Source organism: Rattus norvegicus, chromosome 1, assembly GCF_036323735.1.
Source record: "Rattus norvegicus strain BN/NHsdMcwi chromosome 1, GRCr8, whole genome shotgun sequence".
Taxonomy (NCBI): domain Eukaryota; kingdom Metazoa; phylum Chordata; class Mammalia; order Rodentia; family Muridae; genus Rattus; species Rattus norvegicus.
In genome coordinates, this window is record NC_086019.1 from 65439359 (window position 1) to 65465149 (window position 25791).

At 45.4% G+C, this 25791-nt stretch overlaps 1 protein-coding gene across 1 annotated transcript; it reads right to left on the bottom strand.

Annotated features, from left to right (window-relative positions):
• Positions 1-389: 389 nt before the first annotated feature.
• On the bottom strand, positions 390-25791 carry Rgmb (repulsive guidance molecule BMP co-receptor b). The gene is made up of 5 exons (XM_006227982.5): positions 25660-25791; positions 24673-24748; positions 21146-21408; positions 15827-16335; positions 390-3709 (listed from the first exon to the last, which is right to left on the bottom strand). Exons 2-5 carry the CDS (start codon positions 24675-24677, stop codon positions 3053-3055), a joined length of 1434 nt encoding a protein of 477 aa, XP_006228044.1. The 5' UTR covers positions 24678-24748; positions 25660-25791; the 3' UTR covers positions 390-3052.

Consider the following 25791-nt stretch of genomic DNA (forward strand, 5'->3'; position numbering starts at 1 on the left):
CAGTTGACCTAAAATTTCCCATTTCTGTGCTCTGACACGCAGCGAGCTCTCTAGAACCCTGGTTCCCTCACTCTGGGTTTACTCCATTTAGCATCCCACCTGGCAACAGCAGGCGCTTTCCTGAGTCTGTTTCTTTTCCAAACTCTCCTACCTCCTACTTCCTCAACGCAGATCACTTAGAGTCACGTGACATCTCCTGTTAAAACACCCAAGAAATGAAGGTTTGCAAGCCTTCAAAGACAAAAGTCAGGAAACAAACCAAACCGAAACAAACCAGTCTTGCCTCCCAAGTATTTTCAGCATGGTTAAGTCGCTGTTTTCTAGTCGGCCTTCAAAAGACCTGAGGTGCAGTGTCCTTAAGGGTCAAGGCTACTCATTAAAGACAGATCTTCGGACCAGTGGGGCACTGCTTTATTTGTGATCGCTTAAAGGTTATAAAAAAAAAGAACTACAGTAACAGTCAAGCGGGCTAGTGGGCAAGTACAACTCATGAAAACTGATTAGGTATTAAGTCCCTTCCTCCTCCTGCAGAGGTTCCTCAGCTCGTCCAACAGGTGTCACTGTAATCACAGAGCAGACATGGGGCAGCATGGTCCGTAACTTTATTTTTCTAGCATAATAATTTAACGTATTTACATAGCACACACTCACTGCTTTTACACAGATGCTTACTCATATACCTATGAACCACATCTACAGGTTTCTCTGCAAGGACTCGACACAATGGGGGTGGGTTTCAGGCACAGCAAAGAGGGCAATGTGTTTTTTGAGTCTTTCCTAAGAGAGACCTGGGAAGATCTGTGAAAAAATCAGTGTTTTTGCCCCAAGTTTCAAGCTCTCCCAGGAGACCCGTGAAAAGCAATAGCCTATCTGTTTGCCAGTACGGGCTGAAATTCTTCTGGCTATGGACTTCATGAAACAAGTTGAAGCACTATGTTCCTTAGAAACCCCAAAGAAAATCTGGCCCTTCTCTACAGAAGTACTTTACTTCTAAAAGTTATCTGTGGGAACCGTAAAGGACGCGTAGGGACACTAATATGAAGGAGAACCTCCAACACGCTATTACTAATACTACTGCTGTAGTGTATCATGGCATCCACCCTTCCCAGCTAAACAACACAGCTAAACAGGCAAACTTTCTCTTCCAAACTATGGATAGACATGGTGGCTTTGTTCTCCTCAAAAGGATCAAAGGTGTATGGATCACATACTCTAAAGGAAGACACGGCAGGACCTTCTATTTTACTTTTACATTTGCACAAAAATAGTGGTTAAAAGTATCCAACACTCTCCCTCCCTCGTTCTACTCAATTACAAGTCACTTAGCTATTGACAGCTTCTGAGCTTGGCACATGGCTTCATAGGTGAACAAAGGTGGCCATGCTTCAAGGCTCAGGGTTGGTTGGTCCTAATACAGCTTTCTTACAAGGACCTTCTTTCAAAGGGCTAGATCCTAATTCTCTGGAGTTCAACCTTTAAGAACACAAAGCAGGGTACCTTCCTAACTGCCCCCAAGGTAAGAATCTGCCACCTCTACATGAGCATCCCATGGGTGAGATCACTTCTCTAAGAAACACAACTTCACAAAAGATTCCGTTTACTGACAGCCTTTGCCTGTCAGTCCCCCTGGCCAACAGGACATGTCAAAGGGCATCGCCATGTCCCAATGACTTTATTTAAGGTTTGTATCTTTGCGAGCGCATTAATGCAAACCTTAAATATGAAAACACAAATCCTATTACTTTTTGGAACCAAACACATTTAGATAGAATACAAACCTACCTACTCGGGAGTTAACTTTGCTAGTCTCACTGTCTTCTGTTATGTCCCTTTTATAGCTGGTGTAATGGAAGAGGCAAGGAGAGATTTTACTTGAGGAGGATTTCACTAACTGGCAGGTAACTATAATATTCATCTACAGGTGTTAAGATGGCAGACAGCTGCAAAGGTGGACATCACTTGGGGAGTGAAATGCCTGGTTATTAACACCAGGACTCAATAGCATCCATGGGCAAGTGCCCACTAATATACACCAAGACAGATTTTTCTGTTCTTAAGGCTGTACCACTGGACCTCAATCAGAGGAGTACTAACAGCCAGTGTTTGGAATCCTGAGGGGAGGTTAAGGAGATGCTGGAGCAGAGCCAGAGAACACTGTTAGGACTCCAAGCAGCCAAGGAGAAAGTTAAGAACGTGAGTTTTACAAATTACCAAGGAGAGCGAGGCATGATCTCTTCTAAGCTGATGGTTTTGTTTTGCCTAACGACTTAATGGAGGGGAAAGTACAGTTTAAACAGGGACAGAGGATGGAAAAGAGTTATTAGCTGGGCTATAGCAAGGTGCCTGGTATTCACTTGAAATGGCCACCTCCAGACTGGCACCTGACAAAGAGCAGCTTCAGAAGGGTCAATCTAATCGGCCATATGTGCTCAAATGCACATGAGTAATGGCTGCAGGTGTAGCACTAATGCCCCCATGTTCTGGAAAAGTGAGCTGTTAGAAATGGGGCTCTTTAGTGAGATCCACATTTTAAGAATCAAAAGTACTTACAAGTGAGGGGACAACTTTCAAATTGAGACTTCAAAGGAAGGGAGACAGCTCCATCAGGAACCGGTACCTTGGCAAATCAGTAGTAACGGGAAGGGCAGGAGGAGCAACCAGAGGAGCTATAAATTAGTCACCTCCAAAGGGATTGCTGTGGTTGGTGTCTGTGTATATGCACTGTACATATTAACCAGGTACACACATAAATATTTAATATATAAAAAATAAAGTGCTTTCTAAGAGGTCCCTAGGCAGGGACATTATAAAACATTTCACAAAACGGCAAAACAAAATTGATACAATCAAAAAACACTATAACAGACATATGTGAAAACAGCCAAACACATAATGTACAATCTGGTGTTCCAGGACAAACATCTGTCATATACATGGTATATACATATATACTTTTTCACTCAATATATTATGACAATATATATTTAAAATTTTGCTATAGACAAAAAACCAAAACAAAACAGAAAAACAAAACAAAAACAACAGAGAACTCCTACAAAACCATAGTAAGGATCAAGCACGTGAGTCCAAGACCAACAGGCAGATCGCTGTGTCCCCCATGGCTGCTGGGGAATATGTGCCAGCGTTCCTTTCTCGGGTGCAGCGCTGCCACGTCCTCCAAGGCACTGTGGGCCGCAGCAGTAAAGTTGGCATCACCAGTGGTGAGCAGGTCAAAGACACAAGACTGGAAATAGATGTCCTTCACTGGCATCTTCTCTTGGCATTGGGTGCTGGCAGTCTCCAGTGTGTAGCCAGGCCAGGCCTGTGCTGAGGTGGTGTGGGGCAGGCTGTGCCCCAGGATAGCAGACACCTGGCCTTGTCCATCATCAATGCATTCACTCATGGGGCAGCCATTCACGCACAGCTGCAAGTCCTGGCTTTCCTCGTAGGACATGGCCAAGTCTTCGGGCATCCGGATAGCGAGGGTTAGGTAGCGACCCAGCTGTCGCACAAACACTGTGGTGCCTATGTAGCGGGCATGCATCTCTACGTATCGGCCACTCTCCTTCTCCACGATGTGAAGACTCTTCACATCACCGTCCCCCCCACTGGTGGTGCCATCCACAAAGGCAGCCGGCAGGTCATCTGTCACAGCTTGGTAAACCTTCTGATCCGTGCACTCATGCTGTGCTTTGAAGATAATGGTGATCTGTGGGGTGGAAGAGGTACAAGTTAACACAGCTGGAGGGGAGTGCTGGAGGGAGAACTGAGGCCTTGGGAACAGTCCATTTATTTGTCTCCTTCTAAAAATCACCAAGGGACAGCAAGCATAGTTGGGGTGAGGTGGGGGCTCCTTGCTAAGACGTACAGAAGCTTCTAGGGACTTAATTAATGATAACAGAGCCCTGCCTTCTACAGGGAGATCATTCATTGGACTATCTCCATTTTGCATGACTCATCACTATTAATATAAATACTGAGAGACAAAAACAGAGGCTCTTTGGGGGTGGGGGTGGGGTATCCGCAACAACTACCAATCATGTGCCTGCAGAGAGAGTCCTTTAAGTCTCTTAATCAAATGTTTCGCATCCCTGCTTAATCCCGGTGACAGGGGATTATTTGGCAAGCACAGCACTGGCAGAGATAACAAGCCCCAAACCTAGTAACAGAAGAGGTTTGCCCCAAACACTGCCGGGGCCTCTGACTCCTCATGGCTTTTCCCTGTAAGCTCTTAATTTTCCAAATGAAGCAAATAGTTCAGGGAGAAAAAAAAAAAAACCCTACCCATTGATAATACAAAACCTTCCTTAGCAAGACCCACCTTCTTCCTTGTGGAATCCTTTTATTTTAACATTTATAAAATCTGTAACAAATGAACCCCCTCCCGTTTTTGCAGCCAGCTTCTGGTGAGAGAGGGTAACTGGGAAGGGACAGAGGGTCTGTGTGCCGCTCCCCCAGCACCATCTGACATCGCCTGAGACTCGGCTTATTGTTGGTTACGCGGCAACAGTTTGCTTGTTCTGCTTTTTAATTTAAAAAAAGAAATAAACTAAAGGACACTGGGTGACCTGAATCAAGAAGGCAGGCAAGCCACACACTCTGTAAGAAACTCTGAGGGCATGAGACTCTTAGCTCCTGCAAGGAAACTAGTCAAAACAATGGACCCTTGTTTAAAAGGCCAGAAATGCCCCCCAAATCCTGACTACCACCCTCAAGCTCATGTCTGAAGTTTTTCCCCAAGTCAGCCGGCATTTGCTCACACTATTTAATTCCACATGTTCCCACTGGTGTTACTTGACTGGAATTTTCCAGCCATTTCATTTTACTTCAGCCAGTTACAAAGCCCAGATCAGAGCCAGCTGCACGACAGCAACTGGCTAAGTTCATATCCGTTGTTTGCAGCTGCAGTCGAAAGCCAGACAATGTGCTGTGAAAACCCGGGCCTTTCTCTCCTAATTGCCCAGAGCCACAATTTGATTTCACGACCAGCCCTTCTCACATTTCAACACCTTCTTAACAAGCCAGAGAAGGTGACCAGAGATGACTCAGGAGAGCTGCTCACTCTAACCAGGGCCTTCCCCTGTGAGGGGTTCTGAGGTGGGTATCTAAGGAGACTGTAAACAGATTTATTTGGTGGCTCTAACGCCAGTTTGACAAGTCCCTTTTTAAGACAAGCTGGGATTGCTAGGAGGTGAAAAGTAAATTCTGTACCTGAAAACACCGGAGGAGGGACAGAAAACGCTAAAGGTTAACCAAACTAAAAGTCAACAACACTGTTTCACACAGTCGTGATCCTCACGGTATGAGGATCCTCTCAACTACAACACATTTAAAAACAGAAAGCTCAACAACTCAGCCATGAGTCTTTCTGGGCTAACAAACCTTCAGGCCAGCTTGGCACTGCACGCAACACTACAGGCATTTTGTTCACATTAGGAAGAGAGAAAAGGAATTCACTTTTGTTGGGGCAACAAAGCAGAGATATCCAATTGCAAACGAGTTACCGAAAAAGACACACAGGAGTCTATATTAAGATGAGTGGAATAGCTTCATGTTTAACCAAGCCTGGTTTTTTCATTAGGCACAGCAATTCCAACCTGGAACTCTGGACTCACTTTAAACACCCCTCACCCATCACCTTCTGTGATACAGGGCTCGTGGAAAATTAGCATTCTCTAGGACCTGTACCTATCAAATATTCTACTCTACCTCATGGGTTTTGTCTACCCATTTTACTTGAAGAGACTTTCCATCCGATAAAATTACAATGTGATTTCTCACTTGGGCATGAGTATAAAATTATCTGTTGAATCAACTTGCTGGGGGGAGAGGGAGGCTGAAAGAACTTCAGAGCATGGGAAAGGGTCCCTGAGAAGTCCCTTATAATTTCAGTGTGTACTAAGCAGGGACCTAGATTCCTAATCAATGCAATGTAGAAAAAACTCTGGGTGGCAGTTTCACATGACTTGACTTTTGTACTGCGATGCCATTCCTCAGAACAATTACAACACAAGCTCTCGACCAGCACTCAGCCGTGACCAGCACGAAATCCATTTTAGATTGTCCAACTCTCAAGAAAAGCAAAGTTGTTCACCCGTAATAATTTTCACTTCAATAATATTCAAAGTTTCACTGGAATTTCTGCAAATTACAAACTTTAAGAATTTTAATATAGCAGCCATCGTAATCCTAAAATGGGTGTTCAGACTGTTTAGAGCTTTCACTCCGCAGTTAAAAGCTGTAAAACAGTGGCTATGCTGCTGGCTTCCCTCCACTAACTGATCCATGTGCAGTAATAACTCAATTTGTCACATCTGTCATGCCACACCATTTATTATTGATGGGTGGCATTTCTGTGCATTTAAAACATCAATGTCTTTTGTTAAACGTCCTCCGTCTAGTTCCTCTTAACCCCACCTTAGACAAACTACTCTAGCTTTCCTCATTCATTTTTAATCTCACTCCTGAGATCTCTACCACCCACAAGGTCTATGAGGGAGAGAGGGATAGCAGCTACAAATCAACCTTTCCACACACAAAAGGCCGAAAGAACTTAAGGGCTGCTGTAAAGGAAGAGCAGCCGTCCTCGACCTTCCTAATGCTGTGACCCTTTAATACAGTTCCTTGTGTTGTGGTGACCCCAACCATAAAGTTATTTGTGGCTACTTCATAGCTGTAATTTTGCTACAGTTATGAATCCTAATGTAAGTACTTATCTGTGCTTTCCAATGGTCTAAGGCCGCCCCCTGTGAAAAGGGTGTTTGATATCCACAGGTTGAGTACCATTAGTTAAGAGGCACCTGCCTGCTTCTTTCCAACTGGCAGGTAAAGGAAATATATGAAATGGAATTGAACAAGTCATGAGGAAAATCTAGGCCCTGCTTCCCCAGGATACAGAGAAATCTTCCCAGCCTGGAAAACACCACGCACAGGTTTTAAAACACAACTCCCCAAAGGCTTTGCCCTCAGTTCTCTGTGTAGACTGTAGCTCTGGTACACACTGTGGAAGAAACATTTACCAGGGTTCCAGCAGACTACTTAGCACCACAAGTGCAAAGAACTTTCTTGAATGAATCCTCAACAAGAGAACTGGGCTTTTAGAGCTAAACATGGGACTAGAAACGAAACTGAAGCAATGAAAGGTAATTTGATTTGTATCTGTTTAAAATTCTGCCATGTACAAGGAAGTTAAAGCGAATTTTATTTCATCTAATTAACTGATATGTCCATGTTGTCAAGTCACCTGGGAGTAATTATGTTGGAAAAAAAAAAAAAAACACCAGCAGACCCTCAAGGAGATCAAGACCGGGCTCAGGGCCCCTCTCAGGCCTGCACATGTAAGTAGAATACGGCTTTTCCCCTCAGTCCTCTAGACAGATTAACATGACCATTCCAACAACAGCAATACTGAAGCCACACTGGCTTTGTCTCCAGTACTAACAAACCTAAATTCTACTCAGGAGGCCAATTTTTCTCAATGTTGAGAAGCTCATGGAGGAAGCTCTGAAAGAAGCTGAGGCCCTCGACTGCACCTTACTTTATTTCCAGGGTCATTGGAGTGTGGATTCTAGCTGGGGCAGGCCTCTTCTGTGCAGGCAAGGAGGGAACTGACCTTTAGTTATATGAAAATGAGCGTAACTCTCTCTCACTTTTGTGAAATGGGGAAATTCACACACACTCATTCAGAGTAACTTTCTGTCTGAACAATTTGATGCAGAACCCAGACGAGAGTCTGTTTATATGCAGTATACTAAATGCTGGGCGGGAGGTACATGCTGTCACTGACCGTTTTCCCAAAAGCATCAGGGAGAGGGTCTGTTAGGAAGTTGTAAACTCAATAAACCAGAAAGCAATTTTACAATCACTACTCAGCTTACATCAAATATTATACTCGCAGAAAGTCTAGGAATTGCAGAAGTATAAGATGTTAATTACTTTTATTGGTTAGGACAATATACCAACAGTTAAGACAGCACACGTTTATAAGGTGAGCAACATATTACCCTAGACTCCTTTAGGGTTTAGGCAAGACCAGGGTTATATATGCCTTCAAAACAGGTACCAGGCGTGTTTGCTTCTACAGAGCTCTCTGCTCTGAGCACTCATGGGCAGGATGCAGCCTTCGGTGTTGCCCTAGGTAATGAGCACAAGCAAGAACAGGGGCAGCTTTGGCTGCTGAAGGGGTACTTGGCAGCAGATGGAGAACTAAGAAGCCAAACCAGAGGGGAAGGACACCCACAGCTGAAGGCTGCTAGGGTGGTCCAGAGAAGCATCGGTCCAGTTGCTGGAAAAAACTCCGAGAAGGAAAGCAATCTGGCCCAGGGATAACACACGAGACGGACAGGCACAGAAATGCCAACTTTCAAAAACCAGTTTCTATATAATTAAAACAAGGAAGGCGGGAAGCATAAATAGGCACAGAGGTGGGGAAGTTAGCCAACTTCCTTCTACACACCAGAGTAACACCATGCCGAGCATGAGGAGGCAAGCCCTCCAGGCCTGCAAATCTCAGCAACTTCACAGCCCTCAGCTAGGCAGGATCTGTCACACAGGTCCCAGTTTCCAGGGGTCAGATCCTGCAAGTGCTCAGGGTCTAGGTTCCACTGTGGTTCCTCGACTGATGGATTGTGGGAAACCATGGCCTCTCTGATTACTTCTCAGCATTAGGGAGGGGAGAAAGGGAGAAAAACCCTCATCGTCTTCACAATATACCAATTTTGCCAGCTCTAGGTTCAATTTCAAGTTCCCAGAAACAAAAGAGAAAAGGATTAAGACCTTCAGAATTGGTGCCCACATGTTTTAAAAGGTCAGTAACTGGCCAAAAACATCCTTGTGCCTGGGCAGGAAGACGGGAAGATGTCAGTACCTGACAAATGTCTGTAGGTCCAGACTGAAGCCCGAATCTGTCAAGAGCACTTGCACGGGAGATGAGAAGTTCATGTGTAAATGCTGAGGTGTCCATCTCCACAGTGCAGACAGAAAGCCAACATAAAAGAAACCTACCAGAATTAGCTGAACTCCCTCCCCGGCCCCAGGTATTGAAATAATCAGCTGTGGAGCAGAAAGAGCTCCCATTCTCTAGGAAGCTGGTTTCACTTGAGTTCCAGTTAGGACCCACCAGTACCATAGGTTCACTCCAAGGCTCTCCAGGTTAATCTCTCTTAGGTGTGTTAGTTCTTGCTCCTTAGCACTCAGACAGGCGGAGCACTTGGTTAAATTACCCCACCCACAAGAACACAAAATCCAAACACTGGAAGAGCAAGTTTTCTGGCAGTCAAAACAAAGACAAAGCGGGGAAGGGAACATTGTCACTGTTGCAGTTTCATTGTTTCACTGTTGCAATGTTGCACACCGTAGGTAACTCTCAGCCCATATGCCAGGCAGAACACGTCTGGCTAGCATTAGCTGAAGCCAGCAGCAGCAACAACACCACATGGGAACACCAACCAACCAACCAGCGTTTCCTTCTCGACCCTTCCCCTCCAAAGGTTGACTCAAAGAAAACTGAGCAGGGCAGAGAGAGACACTTGGAAACTTGACAGTGAAACAAGTTCTGACTCTCAGCTGTGTATCAGACTTGGCTTCCTGCCCCTGCCTTAAACTATGGAGGAGTGTGGATGTGCTTTGCAGCAACAGAGGCCTATACCACACAAGGAATCCTGCCTGGCTTGGACAAACCTCGTTTAATTTCACTTACCAAGGGGGATTTTAGAAAGCCTCCTTCCAAGGACATCTGGGATGGGAGTGGGCAGTGTCAAGAAGATTAAAAGATGGTAAAGAACTTTTTACCCAGAGTATTTTTTTTTTAAACATATGTGGAAAAACCAAAGTGATACCTTATTTGAAAAACACAGCAGAAAGAATAACTAAGGAGCCCATCTGTCTTACCAAATGCTCTCGTACTGTATACACCAGTCACCCAGTGACAATTCTCCTTTCCCCTTTCTTCCCTAACAAGCACTTGGAAATCTTTCTACCTCCAGGCAGTTTACTGAAACTATACCACACGGTAGTTCCTTTGGCTAACACCTTATAATCCAGTACAAACGAGAGCCTTTTGGGACCTTGAGAAAGACAGCAGACCAGTCCCATCCAGAAGCACAGCTCCTCTGTTCTTCTAAAACCCAGTCTTTAACATTTCAGTGCTATGTCTAAAAAAAAAAAAAATATCAGGAATGACAAAAATGTCTAACTCATGACTTAGCGAGGGTTTTAAAAATTAGATGGGACTCTGAAAGGTAATTAAGACTGGTGATGGTAGAAATATAGATGCAGGTGGCAGGCACTGGCTGTGGGAGGTGGGAAGACAAAGGTGCCAAATCCCAGGAGCAAGCAGGGCAGGAGGGGTGTGCCTGGGGGATGGCCTGTGATGCACTTCCACAGTAGCTGCTCTCTATTGCTTCCTGACAGCCGTGTCAACCTGCTAACTAATGTCTCTGGGAATCAATGCATTCTACCAAGACGCTCTGAGGACAGCTGGGTCTACACACAAACCCACCCTTGCCTAATGTTGTACATTTCAGCCCAGACAATGCAATACCGAAGCTACGCTCACCCCTACATCTCCTACATGATGATTTAAGGATAAAAAAAATACAGCAGCACCAAATTAATGACATTTTTTATCAGAAATTATTACACCAAGGGAGCTACAACTATAAACTAGTATCTTTGTAGTCAAAAAGGATCAAAAGGAACAAATGGCTATTATTACACACACACACACACACACACACACACACACACACACACACACACATATCTTACAAAAGCAAATCTTAGATTTCAATGTTTAGATACTTCTAAAATTAGACCCTTTGCCACCATGACTACCACTGAATGCAGGTCCATACATCTAAGCACAATTCAACCACAGTGAAGGAGGGACATCTTTATTGATAAAAATTAAAAAATCACTACTGTGTAGCTCAAAGGTATTCACAGTTATTAAAACAAGTCATTATAGAAACTTGGCTACAAGAAACAAATATGCTAAGGTGTGAGGTCAAGAGAGTACAGATTTCTGAACCGTGATCTGGAGATGCATTTAAAACGACAGCTGAAAGCTTTTGCAATGCGGGCATGTCTGAGCAACAGATGACTCCAGAACGATGACCTACATGTCCACTGTTGCTGTGCGAGTGTCTAAGGGCCATCAGAAAGAGTGGCCACAACATGTTCTAGTGCTACCAAGGTGGATTTTATCAGAATGGAGACCTTAGGCTACACTGCTCAAGAAAGATATTAACCAAAAAGAAATAAGACCAAGCTGTCTACATGTCTGGTGGAAACTCTCACAACTTCCAAGAGAGCAGCTAAAGAGCTTGAGATGTATAGATATGAAACTGCCTTGGCTCGGCACTGGGTGCGGCCCACAGGATAGCAGGAGGTGGTGGCCACTGCAAGAACTAGTGTCTTACTTGGCCAATGGTCATCTGGTTCAGGGAAGCATAATGAACAACCCCTTTCTTAAAGGTAACTAACCTGCCTTACAGCAAACCCTTTCCGTGGCTCAAGGAGGAGCCCAGGATGTGTGGTTCCCAACCTTCCCTACCTCTGATTTGTTTACATGAGATTTAAGTATTTTATAGAAAGCCAGAGAAGTGGGAAAGAATGTGAATACAGACAAGCTAGAGGGAAAAATAAAGCGGAGGAATACTTGTGAAAATCATCACTAAAAATATGGTCACTGTTAGGTAGGTAACACGAAAGTTTAACTGAAAAGCACTTTGAAAGGTTATTGAAAATGGACTTAAGAGACTGAGTTTTAATTCTTTAAGTTACATTTTATCTGTTTATTCTGTGTTTGCACGGAGAGCTCACGTTGGAATCGGAGCACAGTTTGTAGAGTCGGGTCTCCCCTACCACTTTACTTCCTGAGCTAACATCAGGTGGGTCAGGCTTAGCTGCAGGCGCTTTACCCACTGAGCCATTTTGCTAGCCCCAGACTGAGTATTTAAACAGTGTCCACTTTCATTTTCATTTGTAGGTCTGAGGAGGTAACTCACAGTAGGAAGCCTCTACCACTAAACTCTACTCCTGTCTCAGCAACTTTAATACATGGGCACATGCAAAGGGATTGAGAAGTTTTACTTTCTAATCGCTTTCTGTGATCATGCATTTACGTATCCTTTCTAGGGACCTCTGTTTAAGGGCAGAGACCCAGGCTACTGAGCGGTTGTGTTGAGTCTGAAAGTGGCAAAGAAAATGGGAAGCAAAGGTCCTAAGCCAGGTGTCCCGAGGATAGGCTACCTGGCTCCTCTGGGGCGTGTGAGGTCAGGACAGCCACTGCCCAGTGCTTCTCTGGAACTGGCAAGGTGTGACTGCCTCCTCCCCAGCAGGAAACCCTTATCTCTGCACTCCTAACGTTTCTAGTTCTAGTGCCATCTCCCCCCTCCCAGCCCCCCCATTTCACATTCTCTGTGCCTGCATGCCTGCAGCTGCCTCTCACAGCCAAAGGTGGGGAAGATGTCTATCTGAGATGAGGTGATGTGTGTAGGTGTGCCAGAAACTCTTGCAGCCCCGGGGTGGAGAGATGAAAAGCTTGCCCTGGCTTCCCTCCTTGAGTAACACATCGACCTGGTGAGCTGGTCCACTAGTACAGTCTCTTCCAGCGAGCAGGGTCTAAACAAAAACACGGAGGCCCTAAGAAAGCAAACGTGCACACCGTGACCACCTGGAAAACAAGCCCTTCTTTTCCCTTGGGGAAGGGAGAGCCAGTGTGTGGTGAGAAGAGTGGATAAGGAGAGATAAAGACACATTAGACTGTAGGTCTATCTGTCTGAACCCACTCGCTGCTCATATGCAGAAAAAAGTGTACTTAATAAATGTCCCCGAGTACAGTGACTTCATCTTACTTTAATCTGTTTAGGTGTCCTTTGGTGACAGGGGGCAGATATGTTTGGAAGGGAGACCTTGCTAAGCTCAACTTGCAGGTGGCTGGCTCATGAAGCCAGGCTCCCAGAAGCCAGTTGTCTTAGTGACCTCACACTGAGTAGAACACCCAGTGTCTAGCATTTCTCACAGTGAGATGCATGGATGTTTAAACGTAACACTTCAGCCTCACAGATGGCCTTCCGTGGGGCAGTTACTCTTTAAGTACAGAGATGTAGCACGCAGGTACGCTTCCTACAGTGTTGGTCGGGTAGATCCAGCAATTCTCAGTGCAAGAATACCCAGGAGACTGGGTTGGGACCCTTGTTTATGGGAAGTGTTCTAGCTGGTGGGACAATCCTGGTGGATTCATATAGAATCTGGGGAGTGGTGGGAAGCAGCTGGCATCTAGGTGGAAGGAGCTGGCCACCTTCCCAGAAAGTTACACCTTGTCCCCAGCCTCCTCGCTTACACTCTTTCTTTTCTCCTCTCTCTGCACAACTGGATGCTTGTACTTTGTCTTGTCTGAGGCTCAAATCAGTGGATTTGGTCAAGATAGGACTGAGACCCAAATGACCCTTCTCTCCCTTTTTGCCGCTTTCTCTTCGGGTACTTGTCACAGAGACAAAAAACGGAAAAGGCTACTGTGTGCTGAGAGTCACATGAAGGAAACCCTTCCAAAACTTTTTAATAAAAGAAAATGTTTTAAAACAGATTTTGAAAAAAAATCAGATTTCGCTTAGAATGTATTTTGTAAGGACATTGTGCCTCATGTGTTTTTATTTTTATTACCACTTTTTCTTTAAAGTCCTTAAAAACGAGCCTGTGCAGCGTAATCGGCCTTTGCTGATTTCAGCAACACACAGCACAATGGCGGAGGGCCATGGAGTATGGCTGAGCAGCATGGGGGAACAGCGCTAAAGCGCAGCCAGAAACCACACACTCCAGCTGACCTCCTGAACCCCTTCAGAGGACTTTTCCTCCATTTTGAAAGAACAAAGACTTGGGCTCTTACCAGATCAAGAAAACAGACTTGTATGTGTGTGTGTATGTATATTTATTTATTTGCTAATCTAAATGCACTGTTCCATATACACGTGTGTGTGTGTGTGTGTGTGTGTGTGTGTGCAACAAATTATTATTTAATTTGACCAAAAGTCTTCCAAATCCTCAACTATTTGAACAATGGATAACTATTGCCACATTTGAGGTGTCTTATGAATGTTGTAATCCTAGATTTTTGGCAATGGCCTACCTTACAACTTCATAATCATACATATATATATATATATATGTATATATATATACATATATATATGAATGATATATCATAATCTTAGATATATATATATCTTAAGGGTTTTTGTGTTGAGTGTGTATGTGCCTTGAGTTCATACATGCAAGTGTCTTCAGAATCTAGAAGAGGGCATCAGAACAGAGAACTTGAGTCACATGGTTGTGAGCTGTCAAGTTGGTGCTGGTAACTGAACCCAGTCCTCTACGAGAGCGGTAGCTGCTCTTAACTGCTGAGCCTTCTCACCAGTCTCATAATCACACATATTATATATATATAATATATGTGAACTTTTCTACGAACCCCATATTCTGAGATCTATGATAGAAAAGTTATTTATAAACATATAAGAGCCAGAGAAAGAAAGCTTTATTTTTGAGATGTAGAATTTGCTAAGGCAAGAGGCAAGCCTGAGATTTTACAGGGTTGAAATATAAACATTTTGGAGACTCCCCTAAAAAGTCTGCTGCGCTGGAACAGCTCTCTGTGTTCAAGAGCAATGGCTTCTATTTTTAGATTTGTGACACTCCTGGGTGTCTCCAGATATCTCCTGAGGTGTTGTAAAATTCCCTTCACAAAATGCCAAGTAAAATAATTTAAACTCACTTAAAAATATGCCACACATTTGGAGGCAGGGGAGGGAGCCAAAGGAACAGCCACAGGACTTCCAAAGCTTGATCTCTGTCAATTGTATTTAGTCTATGACTACTAAAGAGCAGGTATAATAAATACAGGAAATCAAAGCAAATCTATCTGTGGGGTTCATGGCCGGGGAAGACAGGGAAGGAGGGGGGTTAGTTGGACACTAGGAGAAACTCCTCTGACTTTATTTATGAAAGGTCAGTTACTTAGCACTGACTGGTCCTTGCAGACCCTCCTGACAGTCTCTTCCACCTTGCGGGAAGACATCGTACCTTGCAGCTGACATCAAAGGTCTCTCCCTATACATGATCAATTTCTTGAAAATAAACAAACCAGGCTCACAGACACTGGCTCAGGGTAAGCTCAACTTAATTTTGCCAACTTTCTTCTTAGCTTCTGACTTGAAACTGTTAAAAGAGGGTGTGAAGTTACACAGGGCTTATATGGCACTGTTCAGCAACAGCCAATCCTTAACTTCCTTGGTTACCAAAAGGTTAGTAACTAAAGCACCATTGTGGGTTTGCCACTGGGAAGCCTGGCTTACCGCCATTACATTTACTATAGCTTCTAAATCTCCAATAAAGTAGGTTTCCTGATGGGCCACTGCCCCAGGCTTCACAGCTTTCTTTACTCAAAACACCCACTCTCTCGTCATCTGAAGACTCTGAATGTGGATTTCTTTGAGAAGAGTCACACACACAAGCACTCACAAGACAGCACTGGGGAGCACACACATTTTCCTCATTAAACAGGCCCGCCTTTTCCTCCCTGGAGAACTTGATTTCACTGTTATGTTTTGTCCTTCATATCACTGTCTAGTTAACTTTAGACCCACGTCTTACATGCCGGAGAAGATCTTTCATCAAACAATTTCAAACCTTTACCAACCCTGTTAATAACTTCCCAAGAAGATATTCAGACGGCTCCTCTGAACGAGGCCTTTATAACAACGCATTTTATCAGTTGTCTGAAGGACCAAACAACTTGAGTAGAAAGGGGGGAAAGACATGTACTTACCTTGTTCGTGGCAGTTGCGCTGGATCCAGGGACCACAGGCACGTTCGTCACTTGAACCGAAAGGTAATTGTTGTCTATGAGTGGCCAGGCCCCTTCCACTTTGCACGTTTGGAAGTGATCCTTGAAAGTTCGAAGGTGAGGATCTCCGAACAAGCCACAGAAAAGGTAATTGGGAGGTCTCTGGTCCCCTCCCCTGTGTTCTCTGACTCCCCCATGGCTGTGGTAGTTACAGGGGTCATGGGTCACTTCCGGGTTGGTGGAGGATGTGGGTCCATCCTTGGAACAGTTCCTCTGACTCATGAGATCACTGATACCTAACACGGCAGAATGGTACACCAGGTTGCCACGGCAGGCTTTTGAAGTTCGCTGGGTGCACCCAGCATAGGCACGAAGTGCCTTGCAAAACTCAGAGTCAAAGCCATCGGCCGCGGAGTTCAGGTGTGAAGTCAGGGACACGAAGTCTGTGGTACATTTCTGGATTCGACATTGAGCAGGCTGTTGGCAATCACCTATGGGAAAGAAGGCAGGATCAAGCATGCAACTGTGTCATCAGTTCCTGGGCAGCAGGAGAGAAGATGCTTTTCTCCCTAGGAACTCTCTGTTCTACCTCATATACTCCCACTTTAAGACACCTTCGCAAACAAGCTTGAGCTTTGGTAACTGAACAAGAGTCTAGTCTAGAAATGCCTCCAGGTTAAAATTGCCAATGAAATATTGTTTCTTGTTTGCTATTTTGACAAAGATTGTTCTGCTCCAAAGCAAAGCCAAAGATATGGGCTGTTTTGAGTTTTAAAGTCCTATGAGTAATTTGCTCTGGAAAGCAGCGGGGGGGGGGGGGGGGGATACACTATGCACATAGCTATGATTAAAGCCTACACACACCGAAGAAAGGCTAAAACTCTAAATTATAGTTTGTTTAAAGTATCTTTACCTGGCTTTGTATGGCTACAGGGTAAGAAAATCAAAGGAAAAAAAAATTCAAGTAGTAAGTTGTTTTACTTTTCCTGATGTATTACTAATAAGTTGCATCACCACATCCAGTCACCACGCCTTAGTGTCTATCAAACCTAAGTACTCTGCTAAGAAAGTGATTCACTTGACCAAGATCCGATTTTACTTCTCTTCACATGTCTGTCATACCGCAAGCTTAACACGTCAAGCGAACCGTAGGCAAAAGACAGTTAAAAAAGTATGCAACATCAAAATTGTTTTTCAAAATGGGATCAGAGAACTATCGAGCCAAGAATTTGTATGTGTGTGACTGTGTACGTGTTTGTGTGATCATACACAACTCCTTTCCCTTTTAATTCAATTAATTAACAGTTTAGAGAAAAAGTTAAAATGAAAACCCAAGTATAAAAAGTCCTGTATTAAGAAATTCCAAATTATCTGTCACTTGTCTCTTATATAACAATTCATGAAATGTTTCTGAGCACAAGAGGAAAAGACAAAACAAAAAACTAGGTTAGTCATGTGTACCAATCAATTATACATTGTTTCAAAACTGAGAAAAGGTTTACTGAAGAGAAACACTGGCCCTCTATTTCAAATTGTATAAAATGAACTGTAACATATATTTGTTACTTAAAATTCCTAGTAGGTGTTTAACTGTTTAACTTATGAAAAGCTTAATTTCTTCCCATCTTAGCAGCATCCTCTTCTGAAGAATGTGTCAGCTGTTGTAACAGCCTCATGGTCTTTTCTTGGCATAAAGTGTCTCACCTTTTGTACTGGTGGTGGTGAGGGTTTGACATCACTGGATGATCCACTGGTTTTGGCTAGTTTTGTGGTATGTTTGGTAGGTATATGAGTGTTTTGCTTGCACGTATGTCTGTGCATCACATGCATGCCTGGTGCCCTTGGAGGCCATATAGATGATGGTATTGGATTTCCTGGAACTGGACTTACAGATGGCTGAGCCACTGTGTGGGTGCTGGGAACCACGTTGGGATCCTCTGGAAGAGCAGCCAACCCTCTTAACTGATAAGCCATCTCTGCAGAGCCTGGTTTTGCTTTTGTTTTGAGACAAGGCAGGTCTCCTTGCATTGCAGCCCAGGCTGACCTTGAACTTTCGATCCTTCTGTATCAGCTTCCAGAATGTTGGACTACAGGTGTATGCCACCATGTTTGACAGAAGTGGGTGGGTTACTTTTTAAGTATGTAATTATTACAATATGTGGATACAATATATTTCAGGATATCAGTACTTAAAATGTCACCTGATGAAGGACATCATTTAGTAACCTCTATATTGTTTAGAAAGGTGCCTCAGTGTTTTTAAATTTTAATTAAATGGTAAACTATTTTTGTCTTTGGTTGGAGGGAAGTGTGAGGGTAGCAATCTGTCATTGTGAAATTTCAAAGACCCAGTTGAGCCTTCATTTTCATTTTTTACCAGAATAAAGGAGATTAAAATTGTTTTACTATTTTGGAGTTAATGGATTTATAGCAATCACTAGACCACTTTAAAAACAAAACAAAACAAAACAAAAGAGTCATTGCCATGTGTTTGGTCCATTCAAGGCTTGTTCAGTGCAGTGCTGACAAAGGGAGTTTGATTTACAGGACTCCTTTCTTGAAAACAAATGCATTTACTTTCAACTACTTTTACTGGACAACAAAGCGAGGACCAAAACAGTCAAACCAATTCACTATTCCAAAAGCCTTCAAGTTGTTTATCGAGGGAAAGGAGTATCCAAGGTCTTGCTCTGGACTTGGGATTGTTCGAGACTAACTAGTGTCAGTCACCGATAGCTGAGAAAGCAGTTGGGGGACAATGATACCCCTCCTTTTAAAGTACGATACAGAGCAAGTGCAAAATAAGTAAAAGCAGGGCCAAGATCGCTCCCTAACGAACAGCTCTTGGACCTCAAATAATGACAGCACTAGAACTTTCCGCTAAACTCGTGGGGCCTATTTGTTCTTTTTATGGTCTATAAAATCTATCTGAGCATACAGTTACTTATAATTATTTCGAATAGTCATAAAATATCAAAAGTGAGGACAGCGTGGAGATACAGAATCCCAGAGTTTGGGGGGGGGGGGAGAAGATGCAGCGTTCATTCCCAGTGTTCTATTGTACCCAACCCCCATTCCTAAGCTTTCCCTTTTTCATGGTGGGTAGGTGCTGACTGCTTTGAGAAATCACACACAAAACAACAGCTCTTTTGCTTTGGATGAGGGGCCTACCCTCGGCTGTGGAGAGGATCAGGGTGGAGGGCTAACTGAAGAGAAAATGCTTTGAGGTCAGCATTTTCAGCTCCATCACAGGCTCCGGTATAATGACTAATTTGTAGCATACACCCAGAAATATCCAAGCTTCATGAATTTATAATGACAATGCACACTTTGCCTGTTAGAGGCGGTAATGTAAGCCCCCTGTCAGAATGCCAAGATAATGCAGGGCAGAAACACTCTCCAGGATGTGGCCAAGGAGGCCATGGAGTGTATGAGTAAGCAAGAAGGCCGGTATGTGATATTCACTCCTGAACTGCAAAGGTCTTCTTAAAATAAAATCATAAAATACATGTGAAAAATAAACAGGCCGTTTCCCAAGGGCAGAATCCAAACGATGCACTTACAAAGAAGAATTTTCTATTTTGGTGTCAGCAGGCCATCTACAGTTGGTGTGACTTGTGCTTTCGGCCAGTTACTGGAAGTGCTAAAAGGATTCGTGGTCTAGAGATTTCGATTCATTATTTTTTAATGAACATAGGCAAGACAGCTTCCTTCACACGGGGACTGTGACTACAGCACAATTGCCAGGTTATCGTAAAGGAAATGAGATCTGTTGAGGCTGAATTGAGGGAGCTATGGAGCCATATGGGGCACAGAGGCAAGCGATATGACTCAGACGGAAAACATATGGTGGTCCATCTGCAAGCAGCACTTCCTCGGTTCCCTGGTCTGGAAAAGGACCCCAGCATTTCAATAGAGCCACTCTTCAAAGAGATCTCTGAAAAGCAGCTCGACTTCAACAAGTTGTTCACAGTAATGAGGGCCTTGGGTTCAATCTCAATGTGAGCACAGACTGAGTTACTGAAACCAACCTCGTGTTCCAAAGCCTTTCGTCCAGTTTCTCATGCCTTTGACAGGGCAGCAAGCAACTCCTCAGGAACTACTCTCCAACCCTGTCAGGACCCCACAGCAACCAATATCCAAGCTGCCAAGAGCTCAACCTAGCCTTTCAGCGTCCCTTTCATGAAACGCACCGTTTGACATAAATCATACATTTTTCTCACCCCAACGCTCCTGAATACTGGAACATTAACAAAAAGTTTCCATGAAACCGCATGCAGATATTTTTCTAAGGTTCTATTTAAATTACTAACTTAAAGCCAAATTTAATTATTCCACAACTGGCTATTACATTTTAGCATGACCCCGTCCATTTCCACAAGTGACAGTGTTACAATGCAGCTGTTATAACACCTCGAAGACTTGTCTCTTCGATGTCATTTTATTCCATTACTTAAAAGGCCTCCCAGTTATTTTAGGACGGTTCGTATATCTTATCAAGTAAAAAGTTTTCAGTACAGTTGAGTGTTATTAAACTAGAATTCTCCAGATTAGTGTTGTGTCAGCTGAACAAAGGGGGAAAGGGCTTCCAAGGAAATCTATGTAAAACAATGATCCTTTTAATTTTTGTATTAAAGGGAAATGCACAGTCTAGGCCAAGTATTAAAAAGATATGGCACTTCCTTGTAAAGACAACAAAATTAGGCATCACACGTCACGAGGGTCAGGTTCAGGTATATCCTTAGGGCATATTCCTAGTGCTGCATGGGCAGGGGCTGTGCGAACCTCCACACTGCAGGGCGCATCTGTCAAGCCCGCTAGGAGCCGAAAACCCAAGGCTTTCAAAGCACGTCCTCGATTCGCCAAACTGCGTCCAAAGCAGCACTGGCAAAACCGAAAGAGATCCCGGTTAACTTAAGTTTCTTTGGAATTCATCCCCCAAACTCGGGTGAAAATCTTTACACCGTGTGCGACTCCGGGCCTCGCCGCCACCCCCAGATGTAGAGGAGGAACAGCACAGAGTCTCCGCTCGCAGGCGACCAGGGCGGTGGAAACCCGATCAGCAGCTGGCTCCAGTAAACACCCCTGCAGAGGGCAATAAAGCCCCGGGGTGTCTGTCCCGCACGCGGTTCCAGCCCGCACGCTGGGACCGGACCACCGGCTGTCGCCGGCGAAGGCAAGAGGCGGCAGACAGGAGCGTGAACCTGCGACCGTGAGTGCCCTGCTCGCCCGCCAGGGCCGTGGCGTTCCGCACCCAGAACAAAGCCCGCGCGGCCCGCTCCCCACCCGGCCCGCGCCTACCTGCGTGGAGCAGTCCAAGGCTGAGCAGCAGCAGCAGCAACAGCGGCGGCGGGGGCGACGGCGGCCAGAGTCCGGGGCGGTGGTACTGCTCAGCCCCGGCGGCGGCGGGGGCGGCGGCGCAGGAAGGTGCTGCTCTCACGCCCATGCCCGTCCATGCAGGTCTCGTGCGCTCCTGCGAGGGCGGCGGCGCGGGCGCAGTGGCTGGGCCGGGCCTCGGGCTGCGGCATGGGCCAGGGCGCACGCCTCTCTTCTTCCTCTTCCTCCTTTCAGGCCAGCGTTCGAGACCGGCCGCCACCGCCGCGATGAGCAGGGCGTCGCGAGTGGAGGGAGGCGGCAATAGGGCGCAGAGACATCGAGACGGCCGGACGCGGCAGGCAGAAAGAGGCGGGAGAAAAAGATACAAAGACCGTGAGCGAGCGCCGACAGCAGCCCGGAGCTCAAGGGTGGCTGAGACCCAGCTGGCGAAGGCTGGACGTGCGTGGATCGAGAAAACCTCACCAACCGTAGCAGGCAGCGGCCCGGAGAGCTCCGCACCGCGGCCTGCGCGGTCAATCAATCTCAGCCCCGCACTTTCGCCCCGCCCCTCCGGGCTCTCACCAATCCGCGGAGGCCCCGCCTCCGATCACCCGCCTTCTCCACTCCCCATTGGCTGCGAACGTGCCTCCCGCCCTCGCATCTCACTCAAGTTCCGTGTCCGCCGCCCGCGGGTGGGGCAGCTTCGCCAGGGCCCAGCCTCCCTCCTGCCGGCTTCCTTGTGCTTTTCTCCTCCACCCCTTTCCGCGATCACTGTTTTCTGGTACCCAATAGAAATGGGCGACAGCGACTCTCACTTGGCCCGCGTTCCAGGAGAACCGGCCTTTAACCTTTCCTTGAATTAATGAGCTTCAGGTTCAGCTTCCTCCTAGTTTTTTGTTCGTTGTTTTTAATGACCCTCTCCAACCCCTTGTCCTATTGCTAGCTGCAGCCACTTGCAGGAAGCCAGCGCTTTCCCAAGCTCAGTGTAGCAGGTCCCCCCACCCCCACCCCCCACCCGACTCAGCCAATCGACTGCTGGACCTCATAGCAAACTTGTTGGGGGGTCTCTTGGCAAATCAAGAGTCCAGCCAAGCCTTGTTAGATACTCAGATGACACCGAGGTCCGTAGCAGATGGATGGACTGAGAAGGTACCTGCGAGCTCCCAGCGGAATTCGCTGGCAGCTGCGTGAGGCTCTGGTGTTTTGGTTTCTTTGACATTTTCCCAGCTTCAAAGCGGAGAGCGGGAGTCAGGGATTGGGCGAACTTCAACGTGTTCGGTTACAAGGTAATTAGATTAATGAGAGTGGTGAGTTTTTATGCAGTGCAATTATGCCACGATTTCTTGTTGCTCGGTGGCTTTTCCACAAATTTCCAGTCTATTAAATTAATCCAATGTTAGGTCTGTTTCTACTTGAGTTGTCCTCCAAAACCTAGGGCAATCCCCCTCAAATTATCTCTAAGGAGAAGGGCTAATATATGGAGACAAAAGAAAGCACGTGCGGAGTTGACGATAGGCTCCAATTTGTTATCAGTTAGTGTGAAGTGGTATCTATCTCCTTCGGAGAGTGGCGTCAGTGCTCCTAAGAAGCCACTTTACTTTCCCCCTGCCTCTGCCATTCTCCAAACTGTTGAGGACTGGCATTTAAAATGCACTTAGTGCAATCTAAATTACAGTTTGCAACTTTACCTGCTACATTACTCAGAATCTCTAATTAGGAATCTCCTATCAACCACAGACACATTAATAGTCCACATGTTACAGTGTGCTAATCAATGGACAAGGATAATTGGGGGGCAAGCCTTAGGTCTCACCATCTTACTTATTAGACACATTGTGAATTCCTCAAACCACCAGGTCCCTAATGAAGGAGACCTATCTGTTTTTACTGTAATTTTTCATTACTTATTACAGGCCATGATGATTCAAGTGGTAAACACACCTTTCACTACCCAAGATATAATCCAAGCCTTATGTCTATCTTTAATATGCTTAATAATAGCTTCACAGTTGCCTGGAGAAATGACTTTTGATGGGGGGAGGGCTGGATCTGACAGTTTTACATAATGGTGTATACTAAATGCTATCAGGACTTTTTTTTTTAAAAACCATTTTGCAGTTACTACATATAATCCATGAAATACAGTTCAGAAAATATTTCTTTTAAAGAGTGATCGCATGACACTCTTCTTAGAAGTCCTTTTAGCTTAGAGCTGGAGAGATGGTTGAGTGGCTTGTACAAAAGACCCGAGGTTCACTTCTCAGTGTGCACTGGCAGCTCACAATAGTCTGTAACTCCAGTTCCAGGGGATCTGAATCCCCTTCACCTTCACAGGCACCAAAGGGGCACATGGTGCACAGACATACATGCAGGCAAAATGTTCTTACACATAAAGATTTTAAGTGCTTTTAGATAGCTGGCTCACAGAAAAATGTAGGGTTTTCTTACCTCAATATTTAATTATATTCCGAAAGGAACCTTATGTTATTATCATGTTTCATATAAACAAAAGGTTAAAGATCAATACATTCAATTTAGAATCTTTCTGCTGATGACTTTGCTTTTTTTTTTTTTTTTTTAAATACAAGGGGCTCCAGATATTCTTATCAGTAGAGGGCACCCTCGAGTTGCTTCGAATCCTGGTGTCAAGGAAAAAAAAAACTGTTCAGAGGAAAAAAAATTCATCTCTAAGGTGTTTTATTGCTCCTCTGTTGTAAAATTTGACAAGCTTAAGACATGTATGCCTAACAATTCACTTTTTATTACTGCGTAAGTGTTCAGCTGCTGGAGGAAAATGCTTTTTCTTTTTAACAATTAAAGTACAAGGTGGTTCTTATTTTCCTGACATTGGGTCTGTTGACACAGTCTGGGGTGAATCTGGATGTTAGCAAGATTTGAAGTCAGCTTGGAAATCAAGAGCATGTTGAATGGTTTTTAGAGGGCAGCCACTCTTCCTGTGCAGCATGGTTAAGCAGAATTTGGGACTGGACAAAGAAAAACCCAGGGAGGAAGCTAGAACAAATTTGATGATTATAAGTTTTACATTTTTAATTAGGAAAAAAAAAGTGAGGTGATTGGCAACTTGAGCAACCCAAAAATCCACCTCGTGTCTTGCCATCTGCATTCTTTCTCTCTTCCTCTTTGTTTTCGAAGAGACCAGAACAGTACATCTAAGAGACCCAGCAAAGTATCCTACACCATGGGCATGCGAATGGGTAATTAAAACGGATGCCAGTAACGTTAATGGATTCTAAACATGATGCAATTTCATTTCCCAAATCCTTAACTGTGTCTTAACTGTTCCCCAGGTACTGAATCTCCATACCCAAAAACCTAACAAGAGGGTCTCTGCTTAACAGCTCACCCAGGACAGAGAAGCCAGCAATGAGCGATTTGTGTAACCCATTCCTGAGTAAGGGCTCCCCTGCTGCTCATTGCTCCACAGTGTTTGAAAATAGGGGGCCCGGAATAGCCCAGAGTCCAGCAGCATGTAGCTCCTGGCTTGTACTTACATCATTCTTAACCCTTCTGCACCTGGAGGGGGCTCAGCGGGATCAGGATGCCCCCGAGCTCCGGAACACGCAGGACCTAGGTGTGAGAGAAGAGCCCCAGGGCTCCGTATGAGCGCTGAGTCCCTGGAGAAAGAGAGAGACCACGGAGATCACGCGCTTACATCCCGGGCCCCTTGATCCCTAACAGATTCCAGTAGGGCTCGCTTCTGGCTCTCAGGACTAGAAGCGGCAGGTGCAAAAAGCATTTGGGAGCCGCTTGCCAGTGCTTGGAGGTAATGTGCTTCCTGTCCATTTATCTCAGGAAACCAGCACAGCCTTCCCTTCGAAACAAAATTAACCTCTCATTAGCCAGCCACTCACTCCCAAGAAGGCCTTAAAAGCTTTACCCTCTCACTAATGTATTTAGGCTTTTCTTCCAGGCAAACGAAGCCGAGGCTGTACTAACATCAGCCCCAGGGGTTCCTATGGGCTCCCTCAGGAGCCAGCTGCCAGCCTTTCACCAGTCTACTTTGGGAAATTGGCCAACACAGGATCCCAGTTTGTAGAAGCAGGCCAACCCAACATCCCTGACCGAACTTCACACCAACCCACCCCCTAGCCCCGGAGGATAAGTTTTTCTCTCTTTTCTTGGGTTCCTTTCACATTAAAGCTTCAGCTCCATTACCCCCGAGGAATGGGAAAACTTCACTGGCCAGCTATTCCCAGGTCATGGGCAACGATGGTCCCTTGGGAAGCATCCATGGAAAGCTGGGTGCGGGGTAGCCTTCCTTAGACTCTAGTCGGTTCCAGGCATTGCGAATTAAACATGGCCAGGAGCTTTTGGAACGCCAGGGCTTTCTCACCCTGGACCCCACAGCCCGGAGCCTGGCAGATTTATACCACACAGGTGGACCCAAGACCTAAACAAAACAATCCCCGCCGCTGCCTGCCATTCGCCCCCCACGTCCTCCGGGCCCACCGCAAACTTCAACAAAATAAACAACTCACCACAGGCATTCCCTTGTCTGCAGCGCGACGCTTGCCAGCTGGGAAAATAAGCCGCAAGCCACGCGGCCGGGGCGCTGGAGGGAGGCCACGCCGCGCCCGCCACTCTGCCCCAGGTGGGCGGCAGGCGGGCGG